The sequence below is a fragment of the Taudactylus pleione genome, unplaced genomic scaffold, assembly GCF_031769625.1.
Source record: "Taudactylus pleione unplaced genomic scaffold, aTauple2 ptg000481l, whole genome shotgun sequence".
Classification (NCBI taxonomy): Eukaryota; Metazoa; Chordata; class Amphibia; order Anura; family Myobatrachidae; genus Taudactylus; species Taudactylus pleione.
This window is the reverse complement of record NW_028284883.1, coordinates 1,895,536-1,912,278: the sequence shown is the minus strand read 5'-3', so window position 1 is coordinate 1,912,278 and position 16,743 is coordinate 1,895,536. Positions and strand designations below refer to the sequence as shown.

General features: G+C 46.1%; 1 protein-coding gene and 1 pseudogene across 1 annotated transcript in view; one reads left to right on the top strand and one right to left on the bottom strand.

Annotated features, from left to right (window-relative positions):
* The first annotated feature begins 714 nt into the window (after positions 1–714).
* Positions 715–16,743, top strand: part of LOC148502838 (cytochrome P450 2A13-like) — a 60,485-nt gene continuing 44,456 nt past the window's right edge. The window contains exons 1-2 of the mRNA XM_088449297.1: positions 715–933; positions 6,744–6,906. Of these exons, the coding sequence (XP_088305423.1) occupies positions 763–933; positions 6,744–6,906 (334 nt within the window). The 5' untranslated portion in view covers positions 715–762. The remainder of the gene's footprint in view (positions 934–6,743; positions 6,907–16,743) is intronic.
* LOC148502839 (5S ribosomal RNA) lies at positions 13,977–14,094 on the bottom strand (annotated as a pseudogene).

The following is a 16,743-nucleotide window of genomic DNA, read 5'->3' as shown; positions in this document are numbered from 1 at the left end:
TTATCGGCGATAAATAACGGAAACGGGCTTTTCACCTCTAATTGAACATGGCCCCTAGTGTACAATGCAGTCCCCATTCTCTGCTAGTTACAGTAGTTTGCAATGCACGCTCCTTTGCAGTGTACAATTTTCTGGTGACTTGTATACAAAACAGGGTGCATTCTCTATTAGCTGTAGACCACTTTTAATGTATGTCAGAGAGCAGTATGTAGATCTGTTATAGGTAATGTACAATATAGTCTTGATTCCTAAAACAGTGATCACCTCCCCCTTCTGGTGCCCATGCTCTATTTAACCAGAGCTGAGGTGAGTCTGTACAATTAATAATTAGTAGAGTCCTCTTTGCTGTCCTAAAGTAAGGGAGAATTATAAGCCATTAATATAGCTGGGGTGCAGACTGCAATGTATTTAGACCTAACAACTTGGAGAATAGTACAAGTTTCTTGAAGAGTTCTGCTTTCTATGAAACACTTTTAAGGTGTTCTCAATATTTGTTAATGCTCAAGGTAAAATTACTAAACTAAGCTATGATAATTATTGAAAACCTCTAAGCAGCCTTTCAAATTCTCCTTCCTTTAGTACAGTACAGTATAATGAAGTTGCAGACAAATAAGTCTCCCTGTCAGTGATCCAATTATCTTCCACATGTGCCACACCTTCTTGGGAAATAACTGGCAGGAGATTTCAAAGCTCGTTAGGATCTAATTACAAATACAGTACTTAAAAACTTCCATTCCAGAAAAGAAATCAGGATAGCTCAGCATGGAGCCCCTGACGCTGGTCCTGGTATTTCTGCTCTCCTGTGTCCTCTGTCTTTACACTTGGGGCCGCATAAACAAAAGCCGGAACCTGCCCCCTGGACCGACCCCACTACCTATTATTGGCAATCTCCTCCAGTTGAAGTCAGGGAAACTGCTGGAGTCTTTGAAAGAGGTTAGTAAAAGAGTCCAAAATGCCGTAATAAATCTAGTGCTTTCTAGTAAATTATATTTTGTAGTTCCAAGCAATAATATTACATTTAAGCTCTTTTGTTCCAACAAATGATAATTTTTTAAAGATTACTGTTTAGGCTTTTTTTTTGCATCTTAATAATATTATACAGTGACTATGAATATAGTGTGAATGCTATACAGTATGCGAGAAATTCAGACTGCATTGTATGATGTGTAGAAGAATAGAGCTTGTATTGTATACTGTTTAGGAAATTAGACTTGTGCATCGTAAAGAGAGGACAAGCCCTGTATTGTACAGTGTGGGGCAGGGTGAGGCAATACCTGCATTTTAAGTTGATGGAACCATGTATTGTATAGTGTGATGGGAGAGCAGGTCCTGTGTTGTACAACAAGTGTAAGACTCTGGGCTTGAATCAGAGATACACGATATTGCAGCCGCAACTGCATCTATTGTGACAGCCTGACTACGACTTTGTGCAAATGCCACAGACTTCGTACAGAGATGCCCACCGGCTGCATCGCTAATCCGCGGCTGTGTATATTAAGAAGTGCCATCCTTCGCACGATGGGACATTGCAGCAGCCCTATAGAAGAGCAGATCACTGTCTCAACATGGCTGCTGGTGTCAGTGCACCTACAGCAAAAGATGCAGTCACAGACCACAGCTTGCTGTGACACCCCACATCTGGCTAGCCATCCCTATGTTGCTAACCCAGTGGTTCTCAAACTCTGTCCTCAGGACCCCACACAGTTCATGTTTTCCAGGTCACCAAGCAGGTGCACAGGTGGGTTTATTAATCACTGACACATTTTAAAAGATACACAGGTGGAGCTAATTATTTAATTTGCGATTCTGTGAAGAGACCTGGAAAACATGCACTGTTTGGGGTCCTGAGGATCGAGTTTGAAAACCTGTGTGCGAACCGAAAACGAAGACTGATATTGCCTCTCTCTGCATCCAAATTAATTCTGCATATTTCAGTGGTAACCATTTGGGTGCATGCACAGTGCGACTCAGACACATGCTAAGACTAACATTACTAGCCGATTGCATGTGGCCAGGGGCTCAGAGAGGGGAGGGAGTAGGTGGGCTGAGGGGCCAGTGGGGGCCCTAGTCTGATGCGGTCTCCCTCCTGCTGCTGTGTGCAGGGCTGCAGTGGGACCAAGAGCAGTAACAGTCTCTTCTCCTCTGCATGTGCAGGGGTGGGAGGAGCAATAACATTGCCCTAGGCTGAGGGGCTACCAACTCCTACCTTGTTGGCACGCAGCTCCAATTTGTGGAGCTGTGATGTTTTTTTTTGTTGTTGTTTTTTTAAGTGGGTGTGGTTACAGCTTCTGCAATGCCCCTCGGGTAACAGGGAATGGGCCAGCTCTCTACAGCCCAATGTGTGGCATCAACACTACATGCACCTCTGATTCAGGCCATATATATTGTACAGTGTGGGGCAGGAGGGGCAGACCCTCTATTGTACAGTTGACAGAGTCATGTACAGTGTGGGAGGAATCGGGTCTGGTATTGCACAGCAAGTGGAAAAGGGAGGACAGGCCCTGCTTTTTGTAGTGTAGGGATCAGTAGTGGAATTACCGCTAGGTAACCCAAGCGGCCGCTTAGGGCCCGACGGGTCCCTGGGGGCCCGCAGACAGGGATGTAGAATGGAGGCTTGTTACATTATTGTTTTGCCTTGCAGACTGTCAGCACATTGATTGGACAGCTGCAGGGTGCTGCTCTGTGTCTCTGCACTCCTCTAGTCTCCCCTGCTCTGCTGTGCTACATGTGACCAGTAACGTCACACGCAGAGAGAGGAGCGGAGCCTAGAAGAGGTGAGGTACCCTCCATGCTGACATTTGGAGAGAGTATAATAGAAGGTGAGTGACATTGCCAGTTGGGCCACATACTATGGTGCTGCGGATTGGGGGAGGTCAGTACATGTATGTGTATATATGCGGCTATGGGGGCAATGTGTGTGTGTGCTGCTATGGGGACCGTGTGTGTGCAGCTATGAGGGCAGTGTGTGTATGTATGAGGGCAGTGTGTGTGTGTGTGCGTGCGGCTATAAGAGCAGTGGGTGCAGGTATGGGGGCAGTGTGTGTGTATGTATGGGGGCAGTGTGTGTGTATGTATGGGGGCAGTGTGTGTGTGTGGCTATAAGAGCTGTGTGTGCGGGTATGGGGGCAGTGTGTGTATGTATGGGGGCATTGTGTGTGTGCGGCTATGTGGGCAGTGTGTGTGTGTGTGCGGCTATGAGGGCAGTGTGTGTGTGCGGCTATGAGGGCAGTGTGTGTGTGTGTGGCTATGAGGGCAGTGTGTGTGTGGCTATGAGGGCAGTGTGTGTGTGTGTGCAGCTATGAGGGCAGTGTGTGTGCAGCTATTGGGCAGTGTGTGGCTATGAGAGCAGTGTGTGTGTGTGCGCGGCTATGAGGGCAGTGTGTGTGTGCGGCTATGAGGGCAGTGTGTGTGTGTGTGGCTATGAGGGCAGTGTGTGTGTGGCTATGAGGGCAGTGTGTGTGTGTGTGCAGCTATGAGGGCAGTGTGTGTGCAGCTATTGGGCAGTGTGTGGCTATGAGAGCAGTGTGTGTGTGTGCGCGGCTATGAGGGCAGTGTGTGTGTGTGCGGCTATGAGGGCAGTGTGTGTGTGTGTGTGTGTGCGGCTATGGGGCAGTGTGCGGCTATGGGGGGGAATTGTCCACCTGCATCTGCTGTAGTCAGCAGGGGAGAGGGGGTGTTTGATGTTTCTATCTCCCTCCTGCTCCTGCTATAATCTCTGCAGGATGTTGGGGAGGGGAGGGTATGAATGTATAATAAATGAATGTCAGTGTCAGTAAGTGTGTGTCAGCCACTTGGTGGTGTCAGTAAGTGGTGTCTAAGTGTGTGTGTCAGTACATGTGTGTGTGTGTGTGTGTGTGTGTGTGTGTGTGTGTGTGTGTGTGTGTGTGTGTGTATATAATAAATAAATATATATATATGCGGCTATGAGGGCAGTGTGTGTGTGTGTGTGTGTGCGGCTATAAGAGCAGTGTGTGTGGCTATGGGGGCAGTGTGTCTGTGCGGCTATAAGAGCAGTGTGTGTGGCTATGGGGGCCGTGTGTGTGCGGCTATGAGTGCAGTGTGTGTGTGTGAGTGTGCGGCTATAAGAGCAGTGTGTGTGGCTATGGGGGCAGTGTGTCTGTGCGGCTATAAGAGCAGTGTGTGTGGCTATGGGGGCCGTGTGTGTGCAGCTATGAGGGCAGTGTGTATTTGTTTGTGACTATAAGAGCAGTGTGTGCGGCTATGAGGGTAGTGTGTGTGTGTGTGCGGCTATGAGGGCAGTGTGTGTGTGCGGCTATGAGGGCAGTGTGTGTGCAGCTATGAGGGCAGTGTGTGTGCAGCTATTGGGCAGTGTGTGGCTATGAGAGCAGTGTGTGTGTGTGCGCGGCTATGAGGGCAGTGTGTGCAGCTATTGGGCAGTGTGTGGCTATGAGGGCAGTGTGTGGCTATGAGGGCAGTGTGTGTATGCGGCTATGAGGGCAGTGTGTGTGCGGCTATGAGGGCAGTGTGTGTGCAGCTATTGGGCAGTGTGTGGCTATGAGAGCAGTGTGTGTGTGTGCGCGGCTATGAGGGCAGTGTGTGTGTGTGCGGCTATGAGGGCAGTGTGTGTGTGTGTGCGGCTATGGGGCAGTGTGCGGCTATGGGGGGGGAATTGTCCACCTGCATCTGCTGTAGTCAGCAGGGGAGAGGGGGTGTTTGATGTTTCTATCTCCCTCCTGCTCCTGCTATAATCTCTGCAGGATGTCTGGGAGGGTGTTTGCTGCAAGCAAATAAAGACTGTCTTGTGCTGTGCTATGGGGCAGTGTGCGGCAATTGGGGTGGGGAATTGTCCACCTGCATCTGCTGTAGTCAGCAGGGGAGAGGTGGTGTTTGATGTTTCTATCGCCCTCCTGCTTCTGCTATAATCTCTGCAGGATGTTGGGGAGGGGAGGGTATGAATGTATAATAAATGAATGTCAGTGTCAGCAAGTGTGTGTCAGCCACTTGGTGGTGTCAGTAAGTGTGTGTCAGTAAGTGGTGTCAATAAGTGTGTGTGTCAGTACATGTGTGTGTGTGTATATAATAAATAAATATATATATATATATATGCGGCTATGGTAGCAGTGTGTGTGTGTGCGGCTATGGGGGCCGTGTGTGCGGCTATGAGTGCAGTGTGTGTGTGTGCGGCTATAAGAGCAGTGTGTGTGGCTATGGGGGCAGTGTGTGTGTGCGGCTATAAGAGCAGTGTGTGCGGCTATGGGGGCCGTGTGTGCGGCTATGAGTGCAGTGTGTGTGTGTGCGGCTATAAGAGCAGTGTGTGTGGCTATGGGGGCAGTGTGTGTGTGCGGCTATAAGAGCAGTGTGTGTGGCTATGGGGGGCCGTGTGTGTGCGGCTATGAGTGCAGTGTGTGTGTGTGTGCGGCTATAAGAGCAGTGTGTGTGGCTATGGGGGCAGTGTGTGTGGCTATGGGGGCCGTGTGTGTGCGGCTATGAGGGCAGTGTGTATTTGTTTGTGACTATAAGAGCAGTGTCTGCGGCTATGGGGGCAGTGTGTGTGTGTGCGGCTATGAGGGCAGTATGTGTGTGTGTGCGGCTATGAGAGCAGTGTGTGTGTCTGCGGCTATGGGGGCAGTGTGTGTGTCTGCGGCTATGGGGGCAGTGTGTGTGTGTGTGGCCATGGGGGCAGTGTGTGTGTGTGTGTGCGGCCATGGGGGTAGTGTGTGTGTGTGTGTGCAGCCATGGGGGCAGTGTGTGTGTGTGCGGCCATGGGGGCAGTGTGTGTGTGTGTGTGCGGCCATGGGGGCAGTGTGTATGTGTGTGCGGCCATGGGGGCAGTGTGTGCGGCCATGGGGGCAGTGTGTGCAGCCATGGGGGCAGTGTGTGTGTGTGCGGCCATGGGGGCAGTGTGTGTGTGTGCTGCCATGGGGGCAGTGTGTATGTGTGTGCGGCCATGGGGGCAGTGTGTGCGGCCATGGGGGGAGTGTGTGCGGCCATGGGGGCAGTGTGTGTGTGTGCGGCTATGGGGGCAGTGTGTGTGTGTGCAGCTATGGGGGCAGTGTGTGTGTGTGTGCAACTATGAGGGCAGTGCGTGTGTGTGTGGCCATGGGGGCAGTGTGTGTGTGTGTGTGCGGCCATGGGGGTAGTGTGTGTGCGGCCATGGGGGCAGTGTGTGTGTGTGCGGCCATGGGGGCAGTGTGTGTGTGTGTGTGCGGCCATGGGGGCAGTGTGTATGTGTGTGCGGCCATGGGGGCAGTGTGTGCGGCCATGGGGGCAGTGTGTGCAGCCATGGGGGCAGTGTGTGTGTGTGCGGCCATGGGGGCAGTGTGTGTGTGTGCTGCCATGGGGGCAGTGTGTATGTGTGTGCGGCCATGGGGGCAGTGTGTGCGGCCATGGGGGCAGTGTGTGCGGCCATGGGGGCAGTGTGTGTGTGTGCGGCCATGGGGGCAGTGTGTGTGTGTGCAGCTATGGGGGCAGTGTGTGTGTGTGCAGCTATGAGGGCAGTGCGTGTGTGTGTGTGCAGCTATGAGGGCAGTGTGTGTGTGTGGCTATAGGGCAGTGTGTGTGTAAACTTGCATGCTGTTGAGGGAATAGGGCCCCAAACTGATATCTTGCTTAGGGCCCCATGAGGTCTAAATCCGCCTCTGGTGGGGATCAGGACAAGTATTGTACAGTGTAAAGGATGTCATGCCCTGTATTGTATAATGTAGGGAGCACTCTAAGAATAAATAGTTTACAGTATGTCTAGCACACACCAATTACTGTATGTAAATGCCTCCCATGTATAGATGAGAGAGAGGTATGGAGATGTCTACACTCTACACCTAGGACCACGAAGGGTGGTTGTTCTCTGTGGATATGATGCTGTTAAAGAAGCTCTGGTGGATAATGGAGAGATTTTTGGGATCAGAGGCCTACTACCATGTGTAGAATTATATTTCAAAGGTCATGGTAAGTAAATCCCATCTACCTTGTGAAATATTGGATTCTAATATACAGTATGAAATTGGCAGAACCACTCATCAATAGGGCTCTGTGATGTGAATACATATGTATTATACATGATCTTCCTAAAAACATCAGCAGGTAGACAGCAATATACAGTACAGTGTCCTTCAGAGTTATTTTTATGGATAGGTCCAGCCTATATACAAGTATTCCTCAAAAACCAAACTATATATTGATTATTGGTATTATAGCAGCTAGTGGTTATTGGCAAACTCATTCAGCGTGTCTTCCATGTGGAAAATTGAACCACTAAGATCATTCCAAAACATGATGTCTGTAACACTAAACACAATAAAATATCTTCAACTAGATAGACAATAAGGTTCATCCATTCACCCCCAGCACCCACTAACCCTTTCACCCACCCACTTACTCTACTCCTATTATCCCTCCCACCAGGGACCCATTAATCCACTTACCCCTCACTCAGCATCTATTAATACTCCCAGCCCCCCCCCCCCCCCCCAGTATTCATAAATCCATTACCTAAAAACTCCATTAATCAATTCAACCCCCCAGAACTCATTAAGCCTTTCCTGTCGATATTGTATTAATCAATACTCCCAGCAGCCATTAACCCGTACCTCTCCAATAATCCATTCACCCCTTCACTGGGGATGAGCCCAACTCCCCCTCCATGGTGGGGGAATTATTTAAAAAAAAATCCTTACAGATCCTGACAACTGATGGGGATTGCTACAGTGGTCACCTTTGTGAAAAAAATATGAATAAATGAAAAGCATGGAGAAGGGATGAGCACCTAAAAAGAAGGGGGACCCCTCATTTAAAGGATTGGAGTCCTGTTTTTCAAATTGGGTACAATCATAAAAGCTAATATGGTGATCAGTGTTATTATCAGACATAAACCCCTGCATTACAGAAATAACATGGAGACCAGGGATGATATTCCCTGTACCTTTCATCCAATAATTAAAGGGCAAACATGTTGGAAACAGGGGGCTCCCCATTCTGAGCACTGTACTGCAAATTTCTCTGCTCAGAGAATGTTGAGTGATCATCAGCCCCTCCGAGTGCTGCAGAGCTCTTCTGTGTTCTGCATACAGTATATGGGAGGGGGAGAGGTAAATTGATGAATTAGGATGATCTATGGTGACTGGGGAGATTAAGGGAATAAAGAGGTGGGAGAATCAAAGCTACAGCAGGGATTGAAATATGCACCAGGGTGGTATAGGACACATTGGGCATAAACACGGGGAGTGAGGAAAATAATGGTAGAACCTGTGGTGTTGATAGTTGTCAGTAGTGAGTGAAGGAGGTCAGGCCACATGATGAATATCCAGGGTTTGCTTTGTTAACCAGGTAGGATGCAGGATACCAGTCAACACAGGGTTAATGCAGCAGGAATACTATGCAGTAACATAGATTATGACAGACCCAGCCAGGAGCAGGTTAATACAAGTGGTGTAGTGTACTGTATCTGGAGCATACACCTGCACATACACTCAATGGTGGAGGGGAAGTGTCTATAATACCCAGCAGTGGTGACACAGTGACATATGTTTACCACAGTGTGTCTATGTCACAGTCTCACTCAGGAGAGACTCAGAGGCGGGTCTTATGGAGATGGAAGACAAGCAGAATAGATGCCTATGCGCGGTAGAGCATTAGGTTGCAGGCCATGTGTATATGATTTCGGAGCACTTACTTTACTATGGAGACCCTGCAGCATGGACAATCGGAACAAGGAGAGAGTGCTGTCTCTGGATACATGGCAACATAAGACATTTCAGTTTGGATGCTTTCCCGTAACCAAAAGCACAGGAGGATACATCAATAAACATAACATGTCCTAACACATAAACATCTCAAATGCACTCCAGTCCACATTTTCATAGTAAAGCATTTAGCACATGTGACGTCAGACCTTAGCTAGCAAGGTTTCAGTCACTAGTCACAGAATTCACTTTGACTAAAGTGCTATCTATCAGCTCTCTTGGGGGTATATTTAGTGTGGATTTTTTAGAAGTGGAGATGTAGCCCATATCAATCAATCTGATTCTATTTAACATTTATCTAGCACCTTCTAGAAGATAGCTAGAATCCAATTGGTTGCTATGGGCAACATCTCCACTTCTAAAAATCTTGCACTATAGTAAATATACCCCTTGGTGTCGACCATGAAGTTTGGAGCCCTGAAGATGAGTCATTTGCACCTTTGTTGTCACATGCAATGCTGATGGTGTTATTTGGACACAGAAGACCCATTTCACATAAAAGAGTACATGAGAATCTGAGTTTGGTGTGAGATTATTCTCTCCTAGGCTCACTGTGAGAATGCATACCATTTTGCTAGATGTCTTAGCCTGCAAGTACAAGGTATCTACGTAACTCACCAGCGATGTGAAGCAGGTTGCCTGCCGAAAAGAAAAAACAATCCAACTGCGGGTTTCATTGAATACATGTTTGCTATGAAACCATTGTAACTATTGCTCTGGCAAAGTCACAGGAGTTTTACATCACTATATAAGCATTATTTTTGCATACTTTTTCTATTCATGCAGTGCATATAACACCACTCATGTTTCAGTGACCTGTATTTGTTACTTGTATGATATCTCACTCACTGAAACCTTTTTAGTGCTCCTCACCTGGTATTTAGTATGCTGCCACTTCCCCTTTTGAGTTATCTCTCCTAAGCATTACCTAGGTTAACCAATGTATCAAATGTATCAAGCCCAAAATGGCTGCCTTGTCGGGTACCCTTTGTGAGTGGGATATATAACCTGTGGAAGTTATTTACCTTAAATGGCTCCACCAACTCTGTATTACATCCATTGTACACATTATGTTGACTGTTTTTCGGTTTGTTTTCTGTAATACTAAACACCTGTGCTTAGTTTTTGAGTCCTGATGGATAAAAGTGCTATATACAGTAAATACAATTATTATTATTTTAATTAATAATAAACTTTTGATCCTTATCTATTTTCTGAACAAATATTGAATATATCCGACACTAGAATAATATAGAATCACTGACTTAGGGCCTGATTTGGCAAGGAATACAAGTGTGCGCAAGCACGCACTTGGCCACCGCGAATATATGCTAATCAATGCATACGCACGGCAACTGAAGTATAAGATGCAGACGCCCAGCACTATACAATGTCGCCCACTTCCCTTTACTCAAAGACTGAGTTGTCCGCAAGACAGCGGTAACATCGAGAACCATCGGAACCATTCGCACAATAGAGGTTGACCTGATCTCGTGCAAGATTTTGGCCACTTCCTGCATGCATCGAGTTGTCGGGCTGCGTATGTCTGGCTGCGTATGCCTTAATTATGCTTGCCTCTATAACAGCGTCTTAATGCACAGGCATGCCTGCGTTTGCCCAAACACCCCCTGTCACCACCTTCAAACGGCATTTCCTGTCAATCAATATCGGAAGGGTCTGCATACACACTGCATGTAGCCTGCGTACCCTTACCCGCTCTCACTGGCTAGTTCGCACACACGCAGTGCGATGCATGAGCGGTGCGAAAACATCGGCCAGGTGCGTGCGAATTGTCATCTGTGTTCCATGCTGAATCAGCCCCGTAGTCCTTTATCCAATTATAGGCATATATGCATTCATATCCTTCATTACCCAATAGGGATGTGCTACCAAGTCACTTAACTAGGGTCTTTGGAGCCCAGGTCAAGATGAAAAATGGCGCCAGCCCCCCCCCCACACACACACACAAAACAAAATAGATTTGCACGCCATAGACACGCGGCGACATTCTGGGGACATTCCTTTCCATTCTATATGCACCTTACCTATAGTATTCGGTGGTTTCTCACAACATGGAACCTCCTGAAGAAATGTATCCTCCCTGGGAAGATGGCATCTTCAGTTGGTATTCACTATTCGTGTAGGTCACATCGTCCGGAAGATGCCTGTTTGTGTAGGAATATTAACAAGGTCATCATCATACAACAGCAGTTTAACCAGACTCTTTCCCCCTGTGTAACTTCCTTCCCCATGCATCTCTCAACCACACCATCATCTCACTGCATCGTCTCTCAGTACACCATCGTCTTTCCCCCTGCATCGTCTCTCAGCCACACCATTGCCTATCCCCCTGTGTCATCTCTTGGCACACCACCTCCTCTCTGGGTTGTCTCTCAGTCACACCATTGCCTCCCCCCGCTTCATCTCTCAGCCACACCATCATCTCACTGCATTCTCTCAGTACACCATCGCCTCTCCCCCTGCATTGTCTCTCAGCACACCACCTCCCCCCGCGTTGTCTCTCAACCACACCATTGCCTCCCCCTGTGTCGTCTCTCAGCCACACCATTGCCTCCCCCCCACTTCATCTCTAGCCACACCATCACCTCCCCCCATGTTGTCTCTCAGCCACACCATCGCCTCCCCCCATGTTGTCTCTCAGCATACCATCACAGATAAACACACACACACTGACAAAGATACATAGACTGACACACACACTGACACACACACAGAAACTGGCACATAGACACACACAATGACACAGATACACACAGACTGACACACACACACACACACTGACAGTTTGTTCTACTGCCTTAGTGTTTTTTTTTCAGCACTGATATTCTAGGTTTAATTTATTTTTTACACCAATTCTAGACCTAGAGTGAGACAGTATTGCATCAAGTGAGGCAGAGGAAGATGCCTGATTGTCAGTTGCAGAACCACCACTTAAGATGGCCATACATCTAAAGATTATCTGTCCAACCAGCCAACTAGTTGATTGGTTGGAATGAAAATCTGGTAACGTATGGGAGTAAATGATGATCAGCAATTTCCTCCTAAATGCCAGAAAACAGATGAAAATGGTCATAAGACTAGTTTGTTAAATGTTTGATCTAAACAATTTGTTCAATCAACAGTTTTTGTCCATTTTCCGGCGTTTGGGAGCAAATTGCTGATTGTCATTTGCTTTTATACCTTACCGGATTTTTATTCCAACCAATCAACTAGTTGACTGGTTGGACAGATAATCTTTAGATGTGTGGCCAGTTTAAGAAATAAAGGACAAACCTGAGCCTTTCCTTGCCACTGCGTGTGGTAATGGCATGTTGGAAATTTTTGTTGTTACCTTTTATTTTCTTTAGCAATATAAAATATTGTTTTAATTTCAGATGCCTTGACTGAAACCCTTTATGCCCTTGATAATCAGCTTAAGTAGACGATGTTGAAGGACTAGTATCATCATAACAGCTGGCAGCAGCTGCAGTGCTCGTATTTGTGTTCTGATCCGCTACCAGGATTTCTGACAGCCTTAGCAGTTTCTAGTCCAGGCTGTTCCTAGGAAGCAGGGAAGCTGTCAGTATTGTGGAAGCACTCAGCTGCAGCCATTCTGCAATCTAGCTCTCAGTTTGTATGCATTTCAGCTGTACTTCAATTTGGAGAATGGTTACATTGGTTCCTCCCAGCATTCCCTGTCAGTGATTGCTTATACCTTGTGTTGCTGCCAGGTTCGTTCCATGTATATCATTTGTTCTGATCTCCTTTGCATTTGCCCAGTCATGTCTGTTCGCAATTTACTACATTCTTGTGGAACTTTAATCACGGTTTCTACTAACTGCAAGTATTACCAAACCTACACCGTAATTATCTGCCTTGAACGCCCATGCTGACACAGTAAATATCATCTCTGCTCTAGCGTTTCTACTAATACAAATATCTGCCTTGAACAAGTGTATGCGTATATATGTGTGTGTGTGTGTGTATATATATATATATGTGTGTGTGTGTGTGTGTGTGTGTGTATGTGTGTGTATATATATATATATATATATATATATATTTAGTGCAAAAATGGCCGGCACTCCACAAAAACTTAAATAATTGCCCGGGTGCCATCCAATGGAAAAAATACCAAACGTATAAAAATAACAGCGGCACTCACAGGACTCTAATAAAGAAGACTCACGACTCAGGTCAAAGTTCAACGTTTCAGTCTGGTGACTTTTATCAAGAACTAAAGACAGAAGATGCAGTGCATACCTTTATACCCAGTGACATCCAATAGTGACCATGTGCAACGCTCACCACGCCGTCGATGACGTCATCAGGGTGGGACAGAGCGCTTGCACAGTGATGCAGCCGCACCAAGCGTGGTTGCCAAGGTAAGTAACCAGGGCAACCCGCTGATACTATATGAACATAGATGCACAGCCGCAGCATGCTGCACTCCCCGCCACTTACAGCACTCGCTGGGGAGAGAGCATGCGGCTGATGCTAACCGGCAGCAATGATGTTACACTGCCCAATGGAAACCGGCAATAGTGTCAAACAACTAGCAGCATACATGTGATAAACAATGGATGAATAAAGAGGTGACAAAGTGATACATGTGCATAACTATGACAAGAATTCCCCACAGTATGGCAAAATAAGATAAATGCATTACATGAGACATTAAAAATGTATAACACAGGTAATAATAACCATGGACTGAGGACGGTCATAGACAACATCATAAAGTCAAACAAATGAAACACTTAGCAATAAATCTAGACATATAAAAATGTAAAAAGTAATCAATGAGGTAAGTCAGCTATATTAACCACTGCTTGACTAAACTAATTATAGAGATCAATGATGCATGGTAGTACATGGTTGTGGCTATACCAAAAAATGATAAATCATAAGAGAATATACAGACTACTAATCAAAGGAATGAATTAAAGAAATGAATTAACCCCTACCTGACTAAACTGGTCATAGTGAACAAAAATGCATAGTGATGCATGGTTCTAGCTATACCAAACATGGTATGTAATGCGAGAATGGAATATAGGGTTGCCATTTTTTCCACTGAATAATGGCAAATTAATCAAAAAATAGATCCATAACATGGCCATAATCAGAAGTAGGAATGTTCAGGAAACTCCACTTGGTACTGAAATGAACAAATAGATTAAACTGATAAGATCCATCAACCATGTAGATACATAAAGAAAGTGGACAAGATAAACCGGCAAGTGCGAATGGACAGGCGTCAGCTAGGATAATTCCATGATACGGCACCAGGCATTCCTAGGTGGTCTCCCATTCAAGTACTAGCCTGGCCTACTCTGCTTAGCTTCAAAGATCAGACGGTATAAGGTGTATCCAGTGTAGTATGGCTGTAGCAGAGGAAAAAAAGTACATCCAAATATGGTAGTCCTACGCATGCCAACGACCGAGACACCGATGTATCTAAACACAGTAGATGGATCCATAACAAATGTAAATCACGACATATCAATAAGAACAACAGGGCCTGAAAACACTGGTGGGAAAAAAATGGGTAACCAATACCCTGTAAGTATAAGTATGAATACACTGTATGACAACAGCAAGCGATCCGAAGAGGTCCTTAAAAGAAACAGGAAAAGGAAAGTTGTTCGTTGAGACCAAGTGGTGATATGGTATTCATTTTATGTATCCAGAAAGTTTCAAGTTGTAACAGTTTCTTGTTCCGATCACCTCCACGTTTGTTAATAGGGACATGGGGTCTGATTCAGACCCACTCGCGAGCGGCTGTCCGCTCGCAAGTGGGTCGATGTTATGGACTGAGCATGCGCACGACGGAGGGAGCTCCGTCGTGCGCATGTGCCAGACGCGACGAGCGAAGGAAAGTCCTTAGCTCGTTGTGTCCGATCAAAGGGGGCGTGCTGTCAATGTTGATTGACAGCACGCCCCCTTTGGTGGGCGTGCCGGGGGCGTTCCCATGGGAACGCCTCCCGTCAGAAGCCGGCCCACTGACATCACTAGTGATGTCAGTGGGAATGATTTTGGCTCTGATAGAGCCAAAATCACTCCGGAGCTTGCGGTTGAAAACCTCAACCGCAGGCTCCGGCTCGCAAATTCGATGGTCGCGATGGTCTCGACCATCGCGACCATCACAATGCACGCTCGTATAGCCTGTGGATGGTGACCCACAGCTATACGAGCGTCCAGGAGGACGCTCCATGAAAATGGAGCCCGGCCCTCATTCAGAGCGTGCGCTCTGCTCAGAGCGTACGGCTCTGAATGAGGGCCATGGTCAATTAGTTTGTACACCAAGGTGGATAATGAATGTCGAAAATTCTTGAAGTGGCGTGCTACAGATTGGTCAATTTCCTTTCCCTCTAGTGCTTGACGGATTGCAGTACGATGTTGTGCCATGCGAATCCTGGCGGTGCAGGTGGTTTTCCCAATGTATACTAGTCCGCATGGACATTGGATCATATACACCACATATTTGGATGTACATGTTAATATATGTTTGATTGGGAACTGTCTCCCCGAGTGCGGGTGTACAATGTCAGGGCCAGTTTCCATAAAACTGCATGTCGTGCAGCCGGTGCAACGATAACATCCTGGTCTCTTGGATAAAAAATGCTGTTCAGTATTGGTGGGACCAAAGTTGATGTCATTGTGTACAAACCAATCCTTCAGATTTTTGCCACGTTTATAGCCCAGCATAATCTTTGAATTTTTTAACGACTTGATGGAATTGTCCGTATTAATTATCGGCCAGAGGCGTTTGGCTGCGGAGTTAATGAATTTGCTGGCTACATTGTGTTGATTAACAAATAACATCGTATCAATTTTGTTACTTGTTGTTTTGTTGGCTTCATTTGTACTTCCGTGTACTGTTATTGCCCTGGTTTTTGCCGCAATGAGATCCTTGTGTCTATACCCACGTTGTGCAAATTTGGTTATCATGCAATCAATTTCTTGTTCCGCTCGAGAGGGATCGCTGGTAATCCTGAGTGCATGTAAGAATTAAGAATATGGTAAACTCCTTTTAAGTGACGTGGGATGATGGCTCTGTGCATGCAGTAAGGTCTTACTGTCAGTTGGTTTGTGATAAATGGAGGTATCAAATTCCGTTCCAGTCCAATGAATATTTAAATCCGAAAAATGTACATTGCTGTGACTTTGTTCATAAGTGAAGGCAATGTATTGATGCATAGTATTAATCTTGGACATGACATTGATGAAATCAGCTTTGGTGCCAGACCACAGTACCAATATGTCGTCGATGGATCGGACAAAAAAAATTAAAGACTTATTGAAATCAAGGTTATTCAAAAAAAGTTCTTTTTCAACAAAAAACATGTATATATTGGCAAAAGAAGGGGCTAAATGAGACCCCATGGCACAGCCTTTCTTCTGGAGAAAAAACTTATTGTCAAAAAGAAAATAATTATTGTTCAGAGTCTGTTTCAATAGACACAGGAAAAAATCAATGTTGGGGCCCTGATACTCAGAGTGTGACCTCAGAAAGGCTCCCATGTACTCACAACCTTCCTGCTGTGGTATGCTGGTATAAAGTGAGTTAACATCAATGGTACACAAAAGTAAATCGTGTGGAAGATTGTTCAAGCTGTGTAATTTGTCCAAAAAGGTATTGGAATCTTTCAGAAATGTAGGTTCAAGTGAAATAAGGGGTTGTAAGTAATAATCTAAATACTTAGATGTGTTACTGTAAAGGCTGTCTCTGGCTGAGATTATGGGACGACCTGGAGGTGTGGATACTGATTTATGAATCTTGGGCAATGTATACAGTAATGGAACCACGGGTTTATCTATTGTAAGATAATCTTTGATTTCTTTAGTTATATACCCCCGTTCATGGGCCTGTATTAAAATGTCATCCAGTTGTTTTTTGAAAGAAACGGTAGGGTCATGATTAAGCAGACTGTATGTATTGGCATCATTTAGCTGCCGATAAATTTCACCACTGTACTGGGCTCTATTCTGGATAACAATGGCACCCCCTTTGTCAGCTGATCGGATAACTATGGAATTA